At 66.1% G+C, this 14,747-nt stretch overlaps 1 protein-coding gene across 1 annotated transcript in view; it reads right to left on the bottom strand.

The window, feature by feature from the left end:
* Positions 1-1,742: 1,742 nt before the first annotated feature.
* Positions 1,743-14,747, bottom strand: part of LOC149121392 (uncharacterized) — a 46,872-nt gene continuing 33,867 nt past the window's right edge. The window contains 2 exon segments of the mRNA XM_089316295.1: positions 1,743-1,777; positions 2,677-2,782. Of these exon segments, the coding sequence (XP_089172421.1) occupies positions 1,743-1,777; positions 2,677-2,782 (141 nt within the window).

The raw sequence follows: 14,747 nt of genomic DNA, 5'->3' as shown, positions 1-14,747 counted from the left end.
GCCCCGCGTGGGGGGACGTCCACCAGAGGGCTGGAGGCGGGCGTGTGTAGAATAAAGTGGGTTTGAACGCGATTTCTGGCCGTGCGTGTTGGTGGGCGGCGTGGCCTGCGGCTGAGCCACAGACTGGGCTCCCGGCTTCCGAGGGCGCAGCCAGGACACTGGGCAGTGGGGCCGGGGACGGGGCCGGGGGGCTCTCAAGGCCATCGGAGCCTCCAAGGCGGCTTCTGGGGTTCTGGGTCCCGTCCAGCCGCCGATGCCTCTAAACTTGTCTTAAATAAACGGGCTTCCCTTGGAATGCATTGGGGTTTACCCAGGTCCCTGCGGGGTGCCGGGGGCTGGGCCAGGCCGACGCCAGGAGCCTGGAGCTCCATCCGGGTCCCAGCACCTGGGACCCCCGCGAAGGGGGAGGGAGGAGGGGTCAGGCCGCCTAAAGCCTGGTGAGGGATTTGGAGTTTGTTCTGAATACCAGGTTTCCAGTAGCTTAGATCCCGCCCAGGGGCCCTTCCAGGTCCCCACATCGCAGTCCCGAGGTCGCACATCTGTTCCCTGCAGCCCTACTGCGTGCCGGACCTCGAGCCTCAGCTTCCCTGCCCACGGGAGCACCTCCTCTAAGTGACCACTGCTAATGTCGCAGGTTCAAGGCCAGGAGCAAGAACCCTCAGGCACAGGCTTAACCCAGAGGGAGGCACCTGCCCCATCCCAGGGAATCTGGGCGGCTTCCTGGAGGAGGCAGCACTGCTGGGGGCTTGACAGACAAGCGGGAGGCACACAGGAGTCGAGGGGGAGGGCACAGCAGGTGCGCAGCAGGTGCGCCAGCCTGGAGGTGCTGGACGCTCTGGGCGCCTTGGGACGCGGTTGTTCCGGGGCTGGGGTGAAGCGAGGGCTGGGGGCGGAGTCCCGGTTCACCCATTCTGCCGAAGCCCCTGACCCGGGCCCTGAGCTGTCTTCTCCCTACAGACTTGGGGTGCCCCGGACTGGCTCCTGCGCACGCAGGAGACCCGGATGGAGCTCCGGCTTCCTGGAATCAGAGTAGAGCTGGGAGCCACGCCCAGGAGGGGGACTGGGATGCACCTCCTCCGGGGGACCCGGGTCCCCCAGCCCCTTCACCTCAAGCCCACACCCCTGCCCCTCGCGATGCAGCCCCTGGGGGCCCAGGCAGTCAGGGAGGGTGGTGACTCAGCCGCTCCGTGCCCACCCCTCGCCGCCTCACAGCCGGGACGCTGGGGGAGCAGATGGCGGCCTTCGCCGCCCAGCGCTCTGCCAGTTAATTAACGCCGCCTGTAATTAAACTTCCCACAAATTACCTGTCAGCCACGCTGAAGGGAGCCGGCTCCAATGCCACCTTGGCTTACCGAACCCTGAGCCCCGTGGACAAAATCATTAAAGGCATTGGGAGGCGACCACAGCCCGGCACGTGTCTCCCCGCACCCTGATGTCTCTATCCACGGCCATGGCCGGGGCCGCGCGCAGCCCCGAGGGCCCAAGGGCTTGGGGCCCTGTCCACGGGTAGGAGACCAGGAGTGAGTTCTTGGCTCCTGGCTTTGGGCTGGCCCAGGTTTGGGGGGGGGAAGCAACAGGTGGGAGCTGTCTGTCTCTCCATGTCACAAGGAGGTCCCCAGAGCAAGTGAACTTGTGGCAGCTGGTTCAAGGGCATTGCTGGTAGAGGGCACAGCCGGAGCAAAGGCCGTGAGGCAGGACCCAGCCTGGGGCAGAGGGAGGCGGGGAGGAAGGGCAGGGAGGGTTCAGGGCCGGGCGTGGGGGTCTCCGGGCTTCAGTCCTGAGGGAGGTGGGGGCTGTGCGCAGAGGGAGAGGCCCTGACTCAGGCGCTCACCGGCGCCCTCTGCTGGCTGCTTCGGGGAGGGCCGATTGGCGAGGGCGGGGCAGGAGGCTGAGAGCTGGGGAGAAGGTGGGGGTGGGATTGGGGCGACCCCGCAGACCCAGCTGCTGACTTCCAGGTGCCTGGGCCGAGCCGGGAGCCCAGAGGCGCGGGGTTTGCACCGGGCGAAGCCTCTTCCAGAGAGGAGAGCTTCAGCCGGGCCTGGGCGCCCCAGGGTCCCGAGAGCTGCCGGCTACACCCGCGGCTGCCAGCACCCACTCCCAGGGGGGCTCCGGGGGCCCGGAGCCCAGCAGACCTCAGGGCCCTTGCACAAGCCCCCTCCGGCCTCCCTCCCCAGCTGCCGGCTTCTGGGTGCTGACCCAGGGGACAGGGAGCATCTGTCCCACCAGGGTGCGCGGCAGCTTTCCCGCGAGAGGCAAACACAGGGGTTCCCCCAAATGTCCGCAGCTCAGGCCCCGCCCTGCCCCCCAGCGCGGCAGAGCCCCGGGGGAGCCCGGATGGAGCTCCTGGCTCTGGGCTTCGGCCTGGCGCGGCCCGGGCTGGCGCTGCGGGCATCTGGGCAGTGAGCCCGCGCCGGGACCGCTCCGTCCGTCTGCCTTTCACACACACACGACGCGTAAAGAGCAACCCAGAACAGGTGTACATGGCAGAATAGGCCGCGGGGACAGAGGGGAGATGCGCTTTGAGGGTGTGGGGGAAGGGCCAGGGCGCTGCGGGTTCTGGAATGTTCCACCAAGGTCAGAGCTTGTGGGGAAGGGAGCGAGGACTCAGACCCCCGCAGGCGGGATTGCAGTCCACTGTTATGGACTGCGATCAACAACCAAAATAAACAGCAGAACCTGCCCGCGTCTCGTGCCTGCGACCAGACGAGGCTGTGGGCTTCCCCACGGCGGGGGTCTCCACGCCCTGCCCGCGCCTCCCGCGAGCCGCCGGGGGCCGGGCGGACTGGGCGGGAGGGGGGGACAGCGGCTGCAGGACGCCGTGGGGGCGGCTCTGAGCCCCCACCCCCACAGCCGTGGGGGGCGGGGTCCCGCCGCCAGTGGTGCGGGCGCGCAGGTGCCTCCCTGGGACCGGGAGGCAGGCCAGAGACCGGGCTGCAGCGCGGCCAATGGGAGCGCGAAGCGAGAACATTACCTCATCAAGCCGCGCGGCCATTGGCTGCGAGCTCCCGATGGGCGGGAGCCGGGCACCCAGGACAGCGCGCGTCCTGCGGGCTTTGCCTTCCCCGCCTGGCTCCGGGTGCGGATCGCCCCTCGTCCCACGTGGGCCCTCTCGCCGTCCCGAGGCCGATAGAGGGAAGAGACGGTCCCCTCCCCCTGGCTACTAAATGGGGGGCCCCTCCCTCCCTCGGGGCCTCGTCTGCCCCCAGCCCCCATCGTCCCCGTGGCCGCCGGCTCTGCACCCAGGATGCTGCGGGGGACGCGGGGAACGCGCCCGCAGCTGTCTGCGGACCCCAGTTCCCGCGCCTCAGTCCCCACCCCCCCACCCCAGGGCGACTGGGAAGGGCCACTCGGGCGGGCAGCCGGCACCTGCTGAGCGCGTGCGTCCTGTGTGCCGGCCCGGGCTGGGGCAGGTGCGCGAGTGGACAGGCACAGAGGACGCAGAGAACTAGGGGAGAGTGACTCGGGTGCGCCTCAAACCCGCCATCAAGGAGGGCTCCCCAGGAGGCGATGCAGGACTGGGCCTGGCGCCTGGGGGGAGGAGGGCAGGGCAGGGAGGGGCCAGGCAGGGTGTGCAGGACCACAGGGAGGGCGGGCCGTGAGCCCAAGGAGGGAGGAGCCAGAGCGCGGGGGCTGAGGCGGGAGGGGCCGTGCGGATCTGGTGGTTTCTGGGGAGGGGGCCAGAGCCAGGTCGCCAATGTGGAAACCCACGGTTTCCACCCCCGCGGGTGGGCTGGGGCGGGGGGTCCGCTGCTGCTTCGCACATGGGTCTCGCAGAGGGTGAGTGGCATCTGTGCTCGGGGGTCTGCTCCCCCACCCCCAGGCAATGAGTCACTCCAGCCGAGAGGTGGTATACACCCGGCGCTGACTAATGCTTCGCAGACTTTCTGCTGAGTCATCCGCAGCCCCCCACATCTCACCCTCCTGGCTGGGGTGCTGAGCACCCCAACTGCGCAGCCCAGAAGAGCCCCGGGCTCAGGCTGTCTGAGTTACACATAAACCCTATGCTGGGCCCCCACAGGCTGCCCGCACGGGCCGGGGGCTCCAGCTGCCCCGGGGCTCCCCAGTGTCCTGAGAACAAAGCCCAGGCCCCGCCCCAGGGTGTGAGAGGGGTCTGCGCACCGCGCCCGGGCCCCCCCGATAGACGCGCGGAGCCGGTTCTCCCTCCGAAGCTGCCCGTCTGCAGCCTGTGGGGTCCGGGCCGGCTGGACCCCGCCCTGGCCACATTGCGTGTGCGGTCGCCAGGACGACGAATCCACTCGCTCGCTGCTGGCTCCGGCAGGTGGCGGCCTGCGAGGCTCTCAGTCTCCGGCCTGCACTGCCCGGGGGTGGGGGGGCCCGGGCGCCCCCTGGCTGCCGGCCCTCGCCTCCGCGCCCCCGCAGGCCGCCCCCTTTGGAGAGCGGCTGACAACTGTTAGACTAATGGGCCAGGCGCAGCGTTGGCAACGCGTTCCCGGGTAATTACAATTAAGGACCCGCTCGCGGGAGGGCTGCGCTGTCCCCCCGCCCCCGCCTCGCCTCCCTGTCTGAGGCTCCTTTTCCCTCTCTCTCCCTCGCTCTCTCCCTCTCTTCTCCCCTCATCTCTCCATCTCTCTCCCTCTCTCTCTCCCCCTCCCTCCTCTCCCTCTCCCTCTCTCCCTCGCTATCTCCCTCTCTTCCTCCCCATCTCTCCATCTCTCTCCCTCTCTCTCTGTCTCTTCCTACCCCATCTCTCCCTCTCTCTCCCTCTCTCTCCCCCTCCCTCTCTCCCTCCCTCCTCTCCCTCGCTCTCTCCCTCTCTTCTCCCCTCATTTCTCCATCTCTCTTCCTCCCTCTCTCCCTCCCTCCTCTCCCTCTCCCTTTCTACCTCTCTCTCTCCCTCGCTATCTCCCCATCTCTCCATCTCTCTCCCTCTCTCTCTCTCCCCCTCCCTCCTCTCCCTCTCCCTCTCTCCCTCGCTCTCTCCCTCTCTTCCTCCCCATCTCTCCATCTCTCTCCCTCTCTGTCTCTCTTCCTACCCCCATCTCTCCAATTCTCTCCCTCTCTCTCCCCTCCCTCTCTCCCTCCCTCCTCTCCCTCTCCCTCCCTCTCTCCCTCGCTCTCTCCCTCTCTTCCTCCCCCATCTCTCCCTCTCTCTCCCTCTCTCTCTCCCCCTCCCTCTCTCTCTCCCCCTCCCTCTCTCCCTCCCTCCTCTCCCTCTTCCTCGCTCTCTCCCTCTCTTCCTCCCCATCTCTCCATCTCTCTCCCTCTCTCTCTGTCTCTCTCCCCCTCCTTTTCTCCCTCCCTCCTCTCCCTCTTCCTCGCTCTCTCCCTCTCTTCCTCCCCCATCTCTCCCTCTCTCCCCCTCCCTCTCTCCCTCCCTCCTCTCCCTCTCCCTCTCTCCCTCGCTCTCTCCCTCTCTTCCTCCCCATCTCTCCATCTCTCTCCCTCTCTCTCTGTCTCTCTTCCTACCCCCATCTCTCCAATTCTCTCCCTCTCTCACTCTCTCTCCCCCTCCCTCTCTCCCTCCCTCCTCTCCCTCTCCCTCCCTCTCTCCCTCGCTCTCTCCCTCTCTTCCTCCCCCATCTCTCCCTCTCTCTCCCTCTCTCTCTCCCCCTCCCTCTCTCCCTCCCTCCTCTCCCTCTTCCTCGCTCTCTCCCTCTCTTCCTCCCCATCTCTCCATCTCTCTCCCTCTCTCTCTGTCTCTCTCCCCCTCCTTTTCTCCCTCCCTCCTCTCCCTCTTCCTCGCTCTCTCCCTCTCTTCCTCCCCCATCTCTCCCTCTCTCCCCCTCCCTCTCTCCCTCCCTCCTCTCCCTCTCCCTCCCTCTCTCCCTCGCTCTCTCCCTCTCTTCCTCCCCATCTCTCCCTCTCTCTCCCTCTCTCTCTCCCCCTCCCTCTCTCCCTCCCTCCTCTCCCTCTCTCTCTCTCTCCCCCTCCCTCTCTCCCTCTTCCTCGCTCTCTCCCTCTCTTCCTCCCCATCTCTCCATCTCTCTCCCTCTCTCTCTGTCTCTCTCCCCCTCCCTTTCTCCCTCTCCCTCTCTCTCTCTCTCTCTCAATGTCCTCCGTGTATCTTACTCTTCATTTCGATCTCTGTTTCTAACATACGAGGCACTTCACAAAGATTGTGCAGAATGGATTTCAGGTACATTTATACATTTTAATATTTATTTATTTGAAAGGCAGAGAGAGAGAGAGAGAGGTCTTCCATCAGCTGGGTCACTCCCCAAATGGCTGCAACCAGCAGGGCTAGACCAGGTCAAAGCCAGGAGCCAGGAGCTTCTTCCAGGTCTCCCACTTGGGTGCAGGGGCCCGGGCACTTGGGTCATCTTCTACTGCTTTCCCAGGCCACAGCAGAGAGCTGGATCAGAAGTGGAGCAGCCGGGACTTGAACCAGCGCTCATGCGGGATGCTGGCACTTCGGTCCCTCCCCTCCCTTCTTCTCTCCTCCCCTCCCCTCCCTTCCCCTCGTCCCCTCCCCTCGTCTTCCCTCCCCTCCCCTCCTCCCCTCTCCTCCCCTCCCTTCCCCTCCTCCCCTCTCCTCCCCTCCCTTCCCCTCCTCCCCTCTCCCCCATCCCTTCCCCTCCTCCCCCTCCCCTCCTCCCCCCTCCCCTCCTCTCCTCCCCCTCTCCTCCTTTCCTGCCCCCCCTTCTCTCTTCCCTTCCTTCCTTCCTCCCCTCCCCCTTCCCCCTCCCTCTCCCTCTGGCATTGGCTGACCGTCTGCTGTGTGCCAGGCCTACACTAAGGGCTGAGTCCCCTGGGGTGATCCCAGTCCTTGGAGAGGAAGCCACCACCGCCCCCAGTTCAGAGACTGAACCCCAGGTCGGGCGCCACACAGCCAGCGAGCGGTGAGCCGGGCATTGGAACCCAGGTCCGCACAGCCCCAGACCTCCCCTGCTAACCCCACCCCCCCGTGGCTGGACCTGGCCTTGCCTGGGAGAAGCAGGAGCGGCTGTCAGCGGCTCCCCCGGCCTCTGATAAATACAGAGAATTAAAATCCGTTTAGAGAGAGGCCTCATAGCCACACTGGGCTGTGTGTGTTTCTCCCATCCGGGTCATGGGTGCCGGTTTCTCGCTCTCACCTCTGCCACCGCCAGAGCCCGCGGGGTCCCAGCAGCCACGCTGAGCCGGTCTCGGGGACAGGGATTCCACCTGCACGTGGACGGAGAGGTTAAACCCGCGACGACCGGCATCTGTCTCCGGGTGCTACAGAGAGGGCAGGCGGGGAGCTGGGGCGCCCGGATGTCCCCAGACCAGGGCCGCTCGCCGCGGCCTGCCCCTCCCTGCCGGTCCCCGCTCTGCACCTCTCTCAATGGAGCCAGGAGGGAGTCACCTCCCTGCTGCCTCCCGGGGTGCCCGTCCTCAGGGAGCCGGCGTCAGGACTGGAAGCCAGGCTCTCAGAGGTGGGCCGTGGGCGTCTTGTCCGCTAGGCTAGATGCCTGTCTTTTTTCCTTTTACAATTGCAGCGATGTGGTGAAATGTAGGTAAGGCCGAACCCCCAGCGGGGCTACTGCTAAACGCACAGCTCAGCCGTACAGTGCACTCCCCGGGCTGGGCCGCCCTCCCCGCCGTCCGCCTCCGGAACCTTCTCCCTGTCCCCAGGAACCCCCTCCCCGCTCCCGGCACCTCCCTCCCCACTGCCTATCTCTGCGGCTCCGAGAACCCTGGGGACGCCCGGGAGTGGACCGGCCGGCTGCGTCCTGCGTGTGCGTCTCTCCCTGCACGCCGCGACCTCAGGGCCCCTGTGCCGCGGCTGGCGCCTCGCTCCTGCTCCTGGCCGCGTGCTGCTCCCCTGACTGGCGAGACCTCACTGTGTCTGCCCCTCCCTCTGCCCCGGACACCCGGCTCGTCTTATGATCCTACTGCCACGGACATGTCAGCTGCTGACCACGTTCCTGACTGCGGGGTGGCCGCACAGCCCAAGTTCTGCGCCATGGCGGCGGTTTCTCACCAAAGCCGTCCTGCTCCGGAGCTGGGCCCTGCCCTGGCTCCCTGTGGTCCCCAGGTACCTGGAACACCTTCATAGACGCCCCCTCCCCGCCCCTCGCCTCCCGCTCCGGCTCCGCCTCCGGCCTGTGCACCTGCCGGCCCCCTCCTCAGCCGTCAGCTCTTGGCTTTCTCTGCCTCCCGGCTGGACCAGGCCCCGCGAGCTGCCCGAGGGTCTCCCCACCCTGTGGCCACCGGGACATGGATGTGTCTTGCCCCTGGTGCTCAGTGGATGCGCGGCCCGGATTCTTTCACTTCTGCAGACGCCGTGCCCTTGAGCGCCGGACACTGCCGCTTCCACGCGCGCTCCCGCCGGCCACGGGCGGGTCCCAACCCCATCTCAGCTGTCGATTCCAAATAGATGCGATCAATGGGTTGTTTTCCATTGTGCCGGCCGGCCGTGATGGATGGGCGCCATTAAGCCTGGAGGATTTTCTATATGTTCCTGGCGCTGGGCCAACGATTTCATGGCGCTGTCTGGCCGTATCTCAAAGTGAGAGCATTAGACACACACTTACACACACACACATGATCACACGTGCACACACGTGCGCACACACATGGGCAGGCACTCATGCACACACATGCAAACATACACGCTCACACGCTTGCACACGCAGCTCACACAACACACACATGTACACACACGCTCGCACGTGCACACACTTGCAGGAGAGCCGCTCATGGCTGGAGAAACACGAACCCACGCCAGTGTTGCAGTCTGCGAGGGCGCCCCCCCCCCAGCGCGGCGATGTTGGGGTGGGGGGGACGGGATGCGCCCCCACCGACTCTCTGCAGAGTCGCTGCCCCTCTGGCGTCAGGTCGGCTGCTGGGAGAAGTTCCCGGAACAGGGACTTGGGGTTAAGTCTGCGCAGAGGGCGCTGCCGGGAGGGCCCGGAGGGGGCGGGCTGGCTCGGTCCCCGGCGGCCCCCCAGCTCCCCGCCGTTCTCGGCTCCCGCAGAGGGGGGCTGGGGCGTCTGTCCTCGCAGCTGGGCCCCTCCCGCCCGCCTGGCTGGCAGGTGCTGGCGCATCTGGGGCTTCCGATGCCGGCAGACACTGCGGCCCCGGCAGAGCGCCAGCTCCCTGCTCAGGCAGACCCTGGCGGGCGCGAGCGCTTGGGCCCCGGGTGGAGCACCCGGCCTCCAGCTTTGGCTCGGCCCGGCCCTGCTGTTGCAGCCGTTGGGGATGGCCAATCATGCATAGTTTCAACAGATTCAGGCCCTCCTGGGCCGGGGCTGGGACCTAGTCCGGTCCTCACAGCGAAATCGCAGACCCAGGCAGGGACCCTGGTGGCGTGGCCTGCGGGGGGACGGGCTGACCCTGGGGGGAGCAGGGTCAGGTGGGGTGGAGCCGCAGCGATGGGAAGAGGAACCCGGGAGTCGCTGGGTGACGGGGGAGTTTGGAACAAGAACAGCGGACTTTCGCTCAGGGGTGCTGGGGAGCCGGGGAGAGCTACGGGGCAAGCTGGGTCCATGCGGAGCCAGCTCCATCCGGGTCTCCCATGCGGTGCAGGGGCCCAAGGACTTGGGCCATCTTTCACTGCTTCCCCAGGCCACAGCAGAGAGCTGGATGGGAAGTGGAGCAGCTGGGACTCGAACCGGCGCCCATGCGGGATGCTGGCACTGCGGGCAGTGACTTTACCAGCTTTGCCACAGTACCAGCCCGCAACTCTGCCTTTCTAATGAATAAGTACATATTTTTTTAAAACCATACAATTATTTTTCTCTCCAGCAGCAAAGGTGAGAGCGGAGTCTCTGGGCCGCAGGCAGCGGGCAGCGGGCAGCCCTCAGGCTCCTGGGCCCCGCCCTCAGTCACATGACCTGGCTGCACCAATCAGCAGCCCAGGAGCAATGCTCTTCAGGGATTGGCTGGAATTGGGGGCGGAGCCAGCTAAAGCGCGGGATTGGAAAGGGAGAGAGGCTGTGAACTGGTGAAAGGCAAACAGTTGGTCCCTCGCTCCGCCTCGTGACTGGGAGCCCCCGCATTCCCTCGCTCCCCTCGTGACTCGGAGCCCTGGCCCCTCTGTCTCCGCTGCCGCTGGCTTCAGAGGGAGCGGCCCAGAAAAGCCACACCTCCGGGCGGAAGTAACCGGCCGGCACTTCCGCCCACTCCCCATTGGCTGCCTGCAGTCACATGACTGTCCCAACCGCGAGGGATTCTGGGAGGCTCCGTGCTGCATGCCCGGAGGCGGGAAGACGAGGCCTGGAGAATCCCACAGGCGGCGGCCGAGGCAGGACCCGGCCCGCTCCCTGTTTTTAAAGGTTGGTTTGTTTATTTGAAGGATGGAGTTATGGGGGTCCTCCACCCACCGGGTCACAGATGGCCCCTCCGGGTCTCCCACGTGAGAGACGGGCCGTCTTCCCCTGCGTTCCCAGGCCACAGACGGGAGCCGGGGCGGAAGTGGAGTGGCCGGGACTCGAACCGGCGCCCACAGGGGATGTCGGCGTCGCCGGCCACGGCCTTACCCGCTGCGCCGCAGCGCCGGCCCCCAAGGTCCTGCCGTCCGGTGCCCGTGGGCTCTGGGTCAGGAGAGCCCACAGATGCCTCCCAGGACGGCCTCGCCGGGAGAAAGCTGCGGCGGGATTCTCTAGTCCGCCTATGGGGCTGAGAGCTCAAAGGGCCGGGACCGGGAGCAGGCGGTGGATGGTGATGGGCGGGTGGGGCGGTGGGTGTGAACCCGTGGACGGGTGTGGGGGGGCGGGTGTGGACCCGTGGATGGGTGTGGACCCGTGGATGGCATGGGGGGGCGGGTGTGGACCGGTGGACGGGTGTGGGGGGGTGGACGCGGACCCGTGGACAGCGTAGGGGATGGGTGTGGACTCGTGGGTGGGTGTGGACCCATGGACAGGTGTGGAGGGGCAGGCGTGAATGCGTGCATGGCATGGGGTGGCAGTTGTGGTCCCGTGGACGGGTGTGGACCCGTGGACGGCGTGGGGGGGTGGGTGTGGACCCGTGGACGGCATGGGGGGGCGGTTGTGGTCCCGTGGACGGGTGTGGACCTGTGGACGGGTGGGGGGGCGGGTGTGGAGGGGTGGGTGTGGACCCGTGGATGAGTGTGGGGGCATGGATGTGGACCCGTGGACGGCGTGGGGGGAGCGGGTGTCGACCCGTGGACGGCGTGGGGGGTGGACGCAGACCCGTGGACAGCATAGGGGGTGGGTGTGGACTCGTGGGCGGGTGTGCACCCATGGACAGGTGTGGAGGGGCGGGCGCTGGGTGGTGCTGGGTGGTGCTGGGTGGGTCGGGGCATATCAGCGGTGGGCGGTGGCCCTCTGCAGGAACTGCTCCTGGTTTGGGCGGCGCCGACGTGGTGGTGCGGTGGTGGGCACGGCGGGCTGGAGCTCCAGGTCCCCCTGTAATCCGGGGCTGTTGCTGGCAGCCGCCCCCCCCCCCCCCCCCGCGGCCCCCGATCTGTTTCCCGTGAGGGCGCGCGGCCGGGAGTGGGCACCGCGGAGTCCCCAGTGCCACCTGCTTCCTGCGCGCCCTCTAGCGGGGAGTCGCACGTGGCGGGGTCCGCCTGTCACCCGCGCCTCTCTCTAGCGTGCACGCAGCGGGGTCCGCCTGTCACCCGCGCCTCTCTCTAGCGTGCACGCGGTGGGGCCCGCCTGTCACCCGCGCCTTTCTCTAGCGGGGAGTCGCACGTGGTTGGGGTCCGCCCGTCGCCCGCGCCTCTCTCTAGCGTGCACGCGGCGGGGTCCGCCCTCGCACCTTGGCTGCCGCGTGCAGATTCCCTGGCGGCCATGAGCGCTCCGGGCGCCGGCGCGGGGCCTCCAGGGAGAAATTGGAGGGATTTTCGGGGTCACTGCGTCCGCTCGCGCGTGGGGCCGGCGCTCCTGCAGCTGTGCTGGACAGCGTCCTGCGGGCTGGGTGGACGCCCTCGGGACTGGGTTCCGGAGACGCCAGGGCGCTGCTGGGAGAGTGGCCTGCGGGGCGTGGAATCCGGGAGCCGAGGCGCTGGCTGCTCCCAGAGGCTGTGTGGCCCGGGCCGGTCGCCTCCCCGCTGGTCCCCCACTAACTCGGCCAAAGTGCGTTCGGTGCTCCCTGCCTGACCGGTGGTGTCCGGGCGACTCGGCTGAGCGTCCCTCCTGCTGCCCGCCGGCCTCAGGGACCGACCTGGGGAGTGGGGGCGGGGGAGGGCTGGGCGAGCAGGCCAAAGCTGCCCCATAACGATCCCTGGGACTTGGGGGCTGACCTTTGTGCGAAGGAGGTTCTCTTCTCAAGGTTATTTCCTTGATTTATTTTGAGAGCGAGAGAACGAGCTCCCATCCGCTGGTTTGGCTCCTAAATGCTCACAACAACAAAAGCCGGGAGCCCGGAGCTCCATCCGGGGCTCCTGCAGTGGGCGGCAGGGACCCAAAAACTCGTGCAGTCGCCGCTGCTCCCAGGGTGCGCATGGGCAGGGAGCCGGGGTCAGCAGCCAGGGCCAGCAGCTGGAGCCGGGACCGAACCCCGGCACTGTGGTGCAGGGCGTGGGCGTCTTGGCCGCAGGCTGCACACCGGCCGGTCCCAAGGCCCAGGGCACAGGCCCAGCCCTGACTGCTGCAGCCTGATCCTAGGGTGCAGCCCCCCCCAGCTCTGGAGCCCCCAGGGCGTGGGGGCGGGGCCTGAGGTCCTGGGCGCCCCGACCTTTCTCTGGAGTCCTCTACGCCAACCCCCACTCCTGCCAGGGCCCAAGTGTTTTCCCTCGATGACATTTGGAATCTTTTAATAGTTGTCACATTAGCATACATTTGCATAGTTTATGCTAATCAGCCTATTTATTTTTGAAAAGGCGCTTTGACTTGTGGGGTCCCTTCTCACCGGGGAGCTGGGGTCTTGCTGAGTTTTTCCTGCAGACCGGGCTGCTTCCCTGGGGAGGGGGCAGGGCTTCTGCCACACCCTGGGTAAGTGGAGAAGGGTGCTGCTCCTGTCCTGTTTTTGCAGTGTAGACTGGATGTGGGGTTGGGTCCAGGCTGCCCTGGGCTGGCCTTGACTCCACTCGCAGGCGTGTGGCTCCACTCGGGTGGCACCCAGGTTGCTGCCTGATTTGATGGACAGAGAGAGAGCTGTCTGCACTCAGTCTGCACGGCCTCTCTCTGCAGCCTTCCTCCCACACCGCATCAGGTTCGGCTTCTCTCTCCCCCTCCCTCCTTGCCCCCAGGTGCCCCTCCTCTCGGGACCCCCAGCTCTGCAGCCCCTCTCCTGTCCCCCCACCGGAAGCTGCCTCCACACCAGGGTGCTGGGCCCAGGGCCTCTCCCACCTCCAGCCCTGGGCTCGGCCTCGACCCCTCACCCCACACCGGCAGCAAACACCTGCCTGCCACTTTTATTTATGTTTTTAAAAAGTGCTACATGTGATGGCACTGAACTTTTTAAAAACAGTTTATTTATTTGAAAGGAACAGTTACAGAGAGACGGAGAGAGAGGTCTTCCATCCGCTGGTTCAGTCCTCAAATGGCCGCGATGGCCAGTGCTGGGCTGATCCAAAGCCAGGAGCCAGGAGCTCCATCTGGGTCTCCCACACAGGTGCAGGGGACCAAGGACGTGGGCCATCACCCACTGCTTTTTCAGGCCACAGCAGAGAGCTGGATGGGAAGTGGAGCAGCCGGTACTCGAACCAGCACCCATGTGGGATGCCGACACTGCAGGCGGTGGCTTTACCCGCTGTGCCACAGCGCCGGCCCTAGCATTGAAATTTTATTTTATTTTATTTTTGACAGGCAGGGTGGACAGTGAGAGAGAGAGACAGAGAGAAAGGTCTTCCTTTGCCGTTGGTTCAACCCCCAATGGCCACTGTGGCCGGCGCACGGCGCTGATCCAATGGCAGGAGCCAGGTGCTTCTCCTGGTCTCCCATTCGGGTGCAGGGCCCAAGCACTTGGGCCATCCTCCACTGCACTCCCGGGCCACAGCAGAGAGCTGGCCTGGAAGGGGGGCAACCGGCGCCCCGACCGGGACTAGAACCTGGTGTGCCAGCGCCGCAAGGTGGAGGATTAGCCTAGTGAGCCGCGGCGCCGGCCAACATTGAACATTTTAAAAAGATTTGTGTATTTGAAAGGCAGCGTTAGTGAAATGGCGCCATCACAAGCCGAGACGCCACCTTGCACGTTAGGTTCGGCCTCTCCAGGACTCAGCCTGGCTCAGCAGGAGTCAGGTGACCAAATGGCCCAACTATGAGTGGCAGCTGCTCCCCCACTCCCACCCCCTCCGCCCTGCAAAGCTCTAGCCAGGCCCTGCCCTCCTCCCTCTCTCTCCCTCCCCCACCCGACAATAAAACTTTCCTTAACTGTGTTTGGGGATTTGTGGCGGCCTTTTGGGCAGAGTTGGGGGGTGGGGGACTTTTCATCATCCACTGGTTCATTCCCAAAATGGCCACAAGGGACAGGGCTGGACCGAGCTGGAGCCAGGAGCACCATCCGGGTCTCACTGCTGCCTGCCGGGTGCACCAGCGGGAAGCTGGAGCTGGGAAGGCGACTCGGGCACCTGCCGGGGCTGCCCGTGTCTTAGCAGCTGGTCAGATGCCTGCCCCCAAAGCTTATGTTTCCCATGAACGTTTGAAGCCCACTTATATTTGCATAGGTCCAAGTCGGCCCAAGTCCTTGGGCCCCTGCCACCCACAGGGGAGACCCGGATGGAGCTCCTGGCTCCCGGCTTCAGCCTGACCCAGCTCTGGGGTTGCAGCCATTTGGGGAGTGACCCAGCGGATGGAAGACCTCTCTCTCTCTCTCTCTCTCTCTCTCTCTCTCTCTCTCTCACTTTCAGATAAAAAAAAGACTAAAACCCTGCCAAGACCGACTGCCCGCTGGCTGGTGCTGGCGACTCCCCACTCCCC

This window comes from Oryctolagus cuniculus, chromosome 16 (assembly GCF_051225735.1).
Source record: "Oryctolagus cuniculus isolate XC-2025 breed Fujian yellow rabbit chromosome 16, ASM5122573v1, whole genome shotgun sequence".
In the NCBI taxonomy this organism is placed as follows: Eukaryota; Metazoa; Chordata; class Mammalia; order Lagomorpha; family Leporidae; genus Oryctolagus; species Oryctolagus cuniculus.
This window is presented reverse-complemented; position numbering and strand designations above follow the sequence as displayed.